The 11,324-nt window shown below is 37.7% G+C and overlaps 1 protein-coding gene across 2 annotated transcripts in view; it reads right to left on the minus strand.

Annotated features, from left to right (window-relative positions):
• Positions 1-2,182: 2,182 nt before the first annotated feature.
• The window catches only part of LOC108245446 (pro-neuregulin-3, membrane-bound isoform), a 678,932-nt gene continuing 669,790 nt past the window's right edge, over positions 2,183-11,324 (minus strand). Inside the window, exon 8 of one of the 2 annotated variants that reach the window (XM_037973644.1) lies at positions 2,183-4,210. In XM_037973644.1, the coding sequence (XP_037829572.1) occupies positions 3,586-4,210 (625 nt within the window). In that variant the 3' untranslated portion in view covers positions 2,183-3,585. The remainder of the gene's footprint in view (positions 4,211-11,324) is intronic. The other variant, XM_017432366.3, reaches the window with a different exon arrangement.

Consider the following 11,324-nt stretch of genomic DNA (forward strand, 5'->3'; position numbering starts at 1 on the left):
TAAATAAGTTCCTGCATTTGCCCCAAAATTAAAATTGTCAATTAAGTTCACTGATTGACTGGCACATGTATCCTTAAGATACCTAAAAGGAAAAAGAAATGGAAGAGAACAGCAATAACATTTCTGATCACTGATCAGTAAAGAACATCTACAAACTGCACCATTTACTATTTAATAATCATAAAGTCTTCCATTCGCACATTCACACCTCATTACACTTTAAATAAAATTGTGACTTGAAGAAAAGCAGACATGCTCTATAAATCTGTGACTAATAAAAAGAGAAGCCAATCTGTTTTCCTAATCAAATTCACATCTTCATTCCTCTTCTTCTGCTGTTCCTCATCATGTAAAACCAGCAGGCTTGAAGTTAGGCAGAGAGAAATGTTCAATAACTCTCTCATACAAAATTATTTTAGAGATGTTTGGAGAGGAAAACAGAGATGCCAGCAATAAATGAGTTTTCCCCTCTCCTTCATTGTTTAATTGCTGATATTCAGATGTGCTTTGTGCTGAAGTACCTACATGCTCCAAGTAATTAGGCTTTCTAAAGATCCAGTAATGAGTTCTCTTTTGGAATGGCAAAAAAATGTGAAACACCTGCTTGTCACATACAACCTATATTTATATTCTGGCTCTGACGCTTCAACATCTATAGGATAAAATAAAACAACATTTAGTAAATGTAAAAATCAAAACAAAAACAATCCTACATAAATATTTTTCATAGTGAAAAGACATAATGAAAGAAGATGTGGAAACAACTCAAATGTATCACAATGGCTTATAAACCACAGTGACATGGCCTAACCAAAAGTTTGCAGCCTTCACAAATTTATAGTATACTATAATTTCTTTTAGATTTTTTTGCTTCATTGAAATAATTGTCACTCACCATTTTTAACTGATATGAAACTTTTAAGAAAATTAAACTAATATTCCTTGAAAGACTGCATAGTCTGTTGAGTATGATTCTCTGCTACTACCACATCAACTTTGAGCTTAATATCTGTAAAACTGACTGAGTTATAGCCATTTCAGTCAGGTTGAGATCTGGACCACTGCAGCTTCTTGATTCTTTTCTTTTTCAGCCGTTCTGTTGTAGATCAGCTGCTGTGTTTGGGATCATTGTCCTGTTGCATCATGACCCAGTTTGGTCCAAGATTCAGCTGTCAGACAGATGGCCTCACATTTTACTGCAGAATCCTTTGGTCTACAGAGGAGGTCATGGTCAACTCCATATCTGCAGGGTGCCCAAACTATCAACCCTCTACCACCGTGCTGACAGTTGGTATGCAGTGCTTGTGGTGTTGATGTTGTGTCTGGTTTTTGCCAAACATGGTTCTGTGCTTTATGGCCAAATATAATTTCTTTTGTCTCTTTGTTTTAAAGAACATTGCTCCAGTAGTGAGTGTTTTGATTTTCTGAGCATTGCGCATTGGCGACTAGTTGGTAACTCAAAATTGCTAGAAAATGTGGGGAATTCACAGCCTATTTTTGTGTGCGTGGCTTGCAAAACGTCTAGGCTGTGCACATATTATTTCATTGCCATGTTTTATCTACCTTAAAACCAATGGAGAGCACTGTTGAAATGAAGATAAGCAGATTTGGACCAGTTTTTAATTAATTATTTTTCAACAACATATTTTCTTGAGTTGGACATTTGGAGCTGTAGCTTTAGATATTTTCTGTCATAAGGAGAGTTCCCATGCAAATGTCAAAACACAACTCTAGTGCTCTAGAATTTACATAAACTACATTGTGAAGGTGAGATGCCTGCAACAACTCTATTGTGAGATGAAATTGGTTGCATGAGTTGCAAAGGCTTGCAGCCTTGTCCTAAAATTAAGACCCTCCACAAATGCTTCACAGTATTTTGGAGATTCCTTAGTAAATGCAGTTTACCAACTAAATCCAGCATTCAAAGCCCAGTGAGATATTACTTGAAGATTGGCAGCTGTCCTAAATACTTTCCACTCATGAATGATTTTTCATTCTGTAGAATGACGGACTCCAAATAGTTTAGCAATAACCTTTACCCTTCTCGGATTGTTTGGCACCAACAGTTGCTTCTCTAAAGTCATTGCTTTTCCATTTTGGCATTGCTTGGGGTTAGGGTTAGGGTTAGAACCTGGTGAAAAAAGATCATTTTAATTTTGCTCTGTTAAGTAAAACCTCAGTAATAAAAGGGGAATTTTTTATATATTACGAATGTAAAAACTTTCCTTTTGAAACACTGAAAAGTAGACTGTAAAGTGCATTTTTAACATCGCTGTATTTATGTTAGATGAAACATGATAGAGGGTAGCAACCATAAAATCTAGAGGATGAAATTCTTTGTAAAAATTGAGTTCAGGTTTCTTCTTCAGGGTGCTGTAAAGGCAGAAATGTATTTGAAAACAATCAACCAAACACATCATATTTTGAAAAACCTTTACCAGAATTGCAACCTTTTTTAAGCTTTTTGACACCAGAAACATTTGGCTGTAACTTCATACAGAGATTCAAAAGCTTCTGATTCATACATTAGGATACAACATAGAGACATTTATTTCTTGTTTCAATACCAAAACCACATTTCCCCCCACCCACCAATCAGTCCCAGAAAGCAGCATTGTTCATTTTAACTAAAAATGGAGAACAAACTAAAAAAATATCAGATTAACTGCTGTGATCTTTGTCTTGTAGTCTTTTTGTCCAAACACCCAGTCGGTAAAATAATAATGCACAAGTGATTGTGTGTGAGTACATTTGTGTGAAAATATTTTTTGTAACCAAAACAGAAATAAATATTGGTTTCAAACATAGAGTAAGCATCTGAGCTAACTTCAACAACCTGCCTTCAAAGAGCCAAGTTTTTTTTCCTTTCTTTTCGCTGCTCTCTGAGTGGTTAACAAATACACACAGCTGGGGAGTTTTGTTTTGTGCCATAAATCCTCGAAACGTCAGTTACCACAAAGGGCAGTAATGTAATTCTTGGCTGGGTAACAGTTTTCAAAAGGCAAAAGGGGTAAAATATTAGTGGAGGCGTCTCCTTGGACGGGTGTTTTTCGACTCTGTGAAATGTTACAGAATCTGATTTGCGGCTCGTGGACGTGCAGCGGGACGTCGATGAAGCTGATCTGTTACAAAATGTGACAGATTTCATTCTAAACAGGAAAAAAACATAATAAAAAAATTTAAGGAAAAATAGCAACATCATTCCTGTGTTCTTCAACTTGGTCACTTTTTAAATTCCATATATTTATATCCATATATATTTATATATATTTATTTATATATTCTTTTTACAATTAAAAACATCATGGATTTGACAGACTATTTGGTTCTTTTGTCTAAATGTTTGTCTTGTTTTGTAAATGAATGCATGTAAATATTTTTTCTTGTTTTCATACTGTCAGTCTGTGTACAGGTGACCACTTGTATCCATACAGTATGCATATCATTAGGATTTTCAATGATATATATTTATATATATATAAATGTGTGTATTTTCTTGATTTGACATTTCCATTCACAGATACAGAACACCAGGGTCTGTCAAAGAGAGTCGAACCAAAAATGGACGTTCTAAATGTTGTCTTTTCATTGGCTGTCTTGGCCCAAGTCTCTGTGTGATTGGCTGGAGTTGAGCAGCTGGGTCTGCGTAGGTCCATTACAGCTCAGTCCCCCAGAACTTCCTCCGTTAAGGTTCAAGAAGCAAACAGTTTCCCGGGCTTCCAGCTGCATGACCGCCAATCCGCCGCCCTCCTCTTGCTTCCTGTGCGCCAGGGCCAACGCTCTCAGCTGCTCCTGCGCCTCCTCCAGCAGCAGGGCCACCTCGTCCCGCTGCTGTCCAATGGCAGACAAGCAGGAGGATGAAAATGGCCTGGCGTTCTCCCTCCTCTCTTGCACGCAGGGAGTTGACATCTCTGTGGTTTCAGGGCTGGTTTGCATACAGGACACCTCGTTGTCGTGGTGACCCTGGACGGAGGGGATAATGGGGATGGAGCAGGAGCGGAACGGGGGAGGTGGGGAGAGGCTGTGGTGGCGCCCCGTTCTTCTCAGACTGCGGGTGTTGTGCTGAGGTGGAGGGTGCAGGCCCGAGCACACTTCCACCCGACCGCACCAAGGCAAAGCCGATGGTGTCTCCATGGAAACAGGAGTTTGCATATGTACAAAGGCATCTCGTCTGGAGTTGTTTCCCCGGTTCTCTCCCTGTGTGTTGACTCTGAATGAAGACAGAAGGAGGAGGAAAGGAGAAAAGGTTATTTGACCGGAGAAAAACTTCCACACTTCACTCAGAACAAAAAGTCATTGTGTCTCTGGTGTGTTTTTGACTCGATCGCCTTTTCAGACTCCCACGCTGAGGCTGGCAGAAGACAGAGGCACAGCTCTCCGCCCTCTGCCATCTCACAGGCTAACTGAGGATGGTGAAGGGGGGAGAAGATTAGTCTGACATCTTTCTTTCATTTCTCTGTATCCAAGTCTACACACACACACACACACACACACACACACACACACACACACACACACACAAACTCTGCCATGTCAGTTTGAGTGCATGCATGTTTGTTGTCTGAAGTGTTAGCAAAATTTCTCATGATGCAGTAAACAATAAGTTCACTGAATAAAAAACAGTGCAAACTGTATTTATTCAAAAGGTTGTTTTTTTTAAACAGCCACTGTAGCACAAGTTTGAACTTATTTTACAAGAGGGATGAAAACAGTGAAATTTTACAATCCAGGTGAGTAAATATCTTTACCATTATATTACATTATATTTGATACAAAGACTTGTAGGAGTAAATCCATTCTTTAATTAGAAGTCTGGCATCCTTTGAAGAGATGCAAATCGCCCATCATGCTCTTCTGCAGTGTTTTTTATTTCTTCTCTGTAGTGTTTCTACACCAAAAGACTGAAAGTCACCTGATCATAGGTGTGGAATAAACTGAATACAGGTAAGGTTAAAAACCAAGGAAGGTAAACCTAACATATATATAAATATAACACATTTCAAATTTTACAAAGTAACAAAACATTGATCACAATTTGTCACAGCTGCTTTTTGTTTTGTCTATAGCTTCAGTTTCTTTTATGATGCTTGCCTCAAAGATGTACATTTTATTTGGTTCTTGCTCTTTAATTTGCCATCCTTTTAAATTTCTTCTTGTTGTGTTTACAGTTTATGGTTTCTATCCACTGTGTTAGATTTATGTGCTCGCACCGTGCCTTGTTTCCTCTTTCTGGTGTATTTTCATTGCAGCGTTACAGTACCACATACAGGCCTGGCATAGTTCTGAAAGCATTTTGGGTCATTTTCTCTGTTACCTTGTGGATGAAAGCATTTCTAGAAAGAGTGCCGTATTTATAAGAATAGTATTAGAAACCACAAACAAAAACATTGTTTTTTGGGAAAAAAAAAATCTTCCTGTGTGGACAAGGCCTAAACCTTTTTCCTCCTGCCCAAAAGCCTCACTGGCAGAAAGCCCCGAGGACAAATGTCTCATCTCTGCTTCGTATCTTGATCTTGGTTCCTGACGTAATCTCTTTCAGAGACTAACCATTTCTCTCTCTGTCTTATCAGTGTCCAAATCCAGCATTAATCTGGAGCCAAGCTTTGTTATCTTTGTGTAATAATTCATGATGCACTGCAAAAGAAGGAAAGTTTTTTTGCTGTGTCAAAAAATGAACTTCACTCTGACATGTTACACCCTCATCACACACTTTACTTTCCATCAAGGCTTTAAAACTAGTGACAGGTAGAGATGGTGCTTTTACAGACTTAAAGGAAATCACTTCCTTGTTTTATCTCTGCAGTGTTTTTTTTCTGAGACATGGAAACCTTTCCAAAAAAGCACAGCAGAGATTTGAAGAGGCCTACAAAGAGGATCCTGCAAGTGATAAGAGAGGATGATGCGAGGGTGCTAATTCCCAAGATAACATTCACAGACAAATCTCTCTTTTGATGTGCTGAAACATAATCAGATTGCAGAAATCCATGAGGCGCAGTTCAAATATAGACCCTGGAGCAATGCAGGAGCAGCTGGAGGGGTATCACAGAGAGACTGTGCGTGCAAATGAGGAGAGACATGTGACCAGGCTTTTATTTCTAATATGAGCTCATTACAGGTGCAAGTGTCAACAACCATTTTTATTAATCTGTGGCCTTAAGGATAATTAATTTTTGTGTTTTCTAAAATCAATTGGTGGCCATCTTGAATTGTGTTGGCTTTAAACGTTAGTTGTAGAGTTGTACATCGACTAATTATTTCCTGAACGTTTCATTAAAAGCCATTTAGTGGTTTATGAGACATTTAGCTAACAAACAGAGTTGACTCCAAATAGTTTATAGCACAGTTTTAAAGTTCTTACACCATCTGTTAGTGCTCAGAATATGTGTTGGAAATCTCAGCTACTACCACACCGAATTGTAACTTAATAACTGTCAAATCGACGTGAACTATTTTGGTGTTTTTGAAGGTCACTTAGCCAAAGCAACCATCTTAAATTGTGTTGATTCCAGAAGCTAATCAGCTGTAGATGTACATCCAATAATTACTTTCTGAAAGTTTCATACTGATTTGTTCAGTGATTCATAGGAAATTTTGCTATTAGACAGACATGCAGAAACACAGACAAAACATTATCGACACCTTTGCCTTTCAGCGACAAAATACTAAAAATGATTACCTGCTGACACTGAAACATTGAAGAAGGGACATCTATTTTTTTGTACCTACATGTGCAGAAACAGAGCTTTTCTGACCAAATAACTTAGAAAATAATGAAAAAAGTGTTTGTAAAGGCACCCAATATCTGTGTCGGACATTTTGGAGACAGCTTTATTTTAAAATAGTTGTAACAACGCAGGACTTTCTGTCTCCCTGTCAGCCATTTTGTTGAGATAACACTAAGCTGCTAAAATGAGCATGAACAGAAACCTCTATCCATGCACACTCCCCTCTTATATTCTTTTATTTCTCTGCCTGTTTTCTTTCCTTTTTTATTGTTTCTATATTGTTGGAACTGTTTTTCTGCTATTTCTGTCTCTGCATTTCTCTGTTTCTATGCAGTCGTGGTCAAATGTCTCCATGGCAACGCAGGCCACAGTACTATGGAAAAGGGATGCTGTCTGTTGGCTCATCTGCTGTTCAGGGAAACCTTACTTTTTAGGGACTGTCTGAATGAGTAGGTGGGTGAGTGATCCTGTAAGCACAGGTTTTTGGTCAGAATGTTTGTGTGCATGTATGTGTGTGAATGACTAAATAAACAACTGTTTGTCCTAAGTATGTTGGAATCTAATGCAACATGCTCAAAACACAAGGGATTTTTTTATACAGTGCAGTGGAGTGTGTAAAATGTTCCACTAAATCTGTCAAAAAATAGGGCCTCAAAGAGCTAAACTTGAAAGATAATTTGATAACACCTACAATGCCGTAAAATTGTTCATACCTGTTGAACCTTTTTATGTTTTGTCATGTTACAACCACAAACTGAGATTTTGTGTGACCACAAAATGTGTAGACCAACACATAGGGGCACATAATTGTGAAGTAAAAAAAATGATACGTGGCTTTCAAATTTTTTGCATATAAAATTGGAAAAGTGTGGCGTACATTTGTATTCAGTGCCCTTTACTCCAATACCCTAAACTAAAACCCAGTGCAACCAACACCCTTCAGCAGTCACCTAATTAGTATAGAGTCCACCTGTGTGTAATTTAATCTTAGTATAAATTTGTGAAGGCCTCAGAGATTTGTTACAGAGCATTAGTCATCAAATAGCATCATGAAAACCAAGGAATACATGTATGGGTGCCTGATTATGTGATAAAATGGAGAAGTAAAATCGTATTAGTCACGCAGACAAAGTATACCTTGTTATGCAATAAAAACTGCAAAGAGCTATAATGCAGGAAACCGGGATCACATCACAGCAAGGCTAAAACCATGGAAAAATTCCACAAATTATTTAAATATTAAAGCAGATGTAGACATTTTAAAAAACTCACACTTTTAGTCTAGACTTTTGCTGAACTCGATACTAATCACAGAATGAGTTCTGGGTAGATGCCAGTATAAAATCTGAATAAAGGATTATATATGAATCATATATAATGATTCATAAGACTGTGGCACTGACCACCAAGCTGCTGCAATTCCCACTTAATGTTCTTACTATGTCCTAAGCAGTGACGTGCGGTGAGGTTCATGGTTGGTGAGGCACAGAGTCAGATTTACAAATATATAAATCCAAAAGGGTAGCTTATTCAATTGGCTACTGGTTATTTCATATCTCATCAGCGTTCTTCACACACACACACACACACACTCTCTCTCTCTCTCTCTCTCCGTCTCTCCCTCACTCACTCACTCACAAACGCTTGCGCGCGCACACATAGTAGTATTAAGGATAAGATAAGAAAAAACGTTACAATTACCGTTTTGGCAGTCCGATGGAGCAAAACAAAACTTAATGACTGGCAGCAGTGCACGTGACTGTCACTGTATGTATCAACCCAGTTTGTGATGGATTGCACAATCAGAGGTGAAGCTCGGCTCGCTGCTGCCGCACCTCGCGTTTCACCCTCATATTTGAACAGAAAATATGCAATTTCAGCGATTTTGACTATAAAAATGCGATTTGGACCATAAAAATGTTCGAAAATTACTCATACATAAAGATCAGTGGACAAATATTAATAATCATTTTATGTTATGATTTTTTTTTTTCTTGTCATGATGACAGGGGAGGCTCTGCCTCACCTGCCTCCCCTGACCGCACGTCCCTGGTCCTAATTCATAGCCAGAAAAAATGTAACACATTTTTTTAAACCTTTAAAAATCCAACTTTGCTTTCTTTCCTATCTCAACAACTGAATGCTGTCTGACAAGAGAACTAGAAGCTAGCAGTGTTCAGCTGAATATTTTTTTAATTATTTTTTTAGTTTGTGACCATCCATTCTTCTATCCATTTCTTAGCTGCTTTTCCATGGAGGGTCACAGGGAATAGGTGTCTATCTCCAGCAGTCAGTGTGCGAGAGGCAGGGTACTCCCTGGACAGGTCCATCACAGGGCCACACAAAGACAAATAAGACAGACAACCATTTACACGCGAGAGAAACCAATTGACCTAACCTGCATGTTTTTGGTCTGTGGAAGGAAACCAGAGTACTTGGAAAAAACCCACATGTGCGCAGGAAGAACATGCAAACCAGTTTGTAACTAAATAAGTAAAATTCGAATAAGTAAACGCTGCATGCTTCTGTCTTACTGCCTGAAGTGATAGCATTTTTTAAAATCAAAAACTGGGAGAGCAAAAACACATTTGCACCCCCACTTTAGAAAATGAGGGAGCAGCTGCTCCACCTGCAGCCTATGGACATCATGCTGTAGGGATGCTTTTCTTCAGCGGATACAGGAAAGTTTGTCACAGTTGATGGGAAGATGGGAGGAGTTAAATACGGAGCAATTACTCACAGCTACTAACACACTTTTTTAAAAAAAATCTCAGTAGCTCTAAAAGTGACTTAGTTATGGCAATTTGTGTGTTTCCTAACTTTGAAACATGTGGCAGCCATTTTGATTTGTGCTGATGTCAAAAGTTAATGAGTTGTAGATGTCTGAAAATTTCATTAAAATCCACCAGTGGTTTGTCAGACAAATGAGCATATGCAAACACACAGACACAGACAATTACATGATCACCCACCTTTCATGGCAGCAGGCAATAATGACACCAATCAGAGGAAAAAGTTGAATTTTAAAAATAGTATATTAAATAAGTAGTTGTCAGAGCAACAGGTTGCTTTATTTTTCTGGTATAAGAGAAATAACTCCCATCACTGCTGTCAGTTGTTATTGAACAAACTGACTCGTTTCTCCAGACTTATATTTTATCATCCAAACCAAGCTCAGGGATATATTTCTGTTTATTTCTTCAGTGTGAACATGCAGAGCCTACATGTTACGCCCCACCACCACCAAACTGTTTTTATGAAAACAACAATAATAATAAAAAAAATCTCTTTGTACCCAAGAATCCTCAATTTGAAGTAAATTGTGTAAAATCATTCAATTCTCTTGTAGAAAAATCACTGCAATTGACAAGTGTTAAAGTTTTGTTTTGTTTCATGAAGCACAGGATGAGTTTGTGTTTATTTCCTATTTTCTTTGACCACACAGATCCTGTTGAGCAGCTTTTGGCAGGAAAAAAAACATACAGCATTGAACATGAACTAAACTTTAGCCTTAGTTGATTCAAGGAGAACAATCATATTTACCACTGCAAAAGGCAATGATGGATGATAATGTTTTTGCTGGTTTCTGTGTTTGCAAAAGATTCCATGAACCCCTGACCAATTTTGATAAAACGCTCAGAAAGTAAACCTAAAACTAATTAACTTTTGGAGTCAACCCAATTTAGGATGGCCACCATAGCTAACCAAAATTAGCCAATACAAAAATGTATATAACTCAACCAAGTTAACAGATATAGAGCTAAAATTTGATGTGGTAGTAGCTGAAAGTCATTCACAATGCATACTCTGAGCGCTATCTATTGTGTCACATCTTTGTTGAAAACTGGCATTAACTGTTACAGCCAACACTGTCTGTTAGTAAATGATCTCCTGAACCACAAGACACATTTTAATGAAACTGTAAAAAGTAATCATTGAATGTACATCTACAACCAATTGATTTTTAGAGTCAATCCAGTTCAAGGTGGACACAAAAACTAATGAGCATTAGTCACCACAAAAACTATAACTGCCTATAACTCAGTCAATTTTACAGATACTAAGCTAAAATCTGATGATGGAGAGAGTCATCTTTAACACATATCTGAATGGGACCTCTGGAGATATTGCATGAGCTCATGCATGACCTTTTTTTTCCAAGGTTAAACAAAATAGCTACAACTTTGATGTTTCTCAATATAAGATTATCTTAGTCTAAAACCTTGGCATGAAAGGTATCAGGCAATATGTACTCCTGCAAGGAATGCTTGGCCTTTATTTCCAGTTATTTTTACCACGCAAACCCTGTTTTGCAAGTCAAACTTTTTCCTCTAGCATCCCTACAGTGTGACGCAAACCCAGAATGCAGACTCATAGTTTGACTTTAAATGAAAAATAATTTTTTAACAAAACAAAAAGAAAACCAAAAGGCTGATGTGGCAGCAAAAAACAAGCACCAAAAACATACAGGTGCTGGTCATAAAATTAGAATATCATGAAAAAGTAGATTGATTTCAGTAATTCCATTTAAAAAGTGAAACTTGTATATTATATTCATACATTACATACAAACTCATATATTTCAAATGTTTATTTAGT

Source organism: Kryptolebias marmoratus, linkage group LG22, assembly GCF_001649575.2.
Source record: "Kryptolebias marmoratus isolate JLee-2015 linkage group LG22, ASM164957v2, whole genome shotgun sequence".
Taxonomy (NCBI): Eukaryota; Metazoa; Chordata; class Actinopteri; order Cyprinodontiformes; family Rivulidae; genus Kryptolebias; species Kryptolebias marmoratus.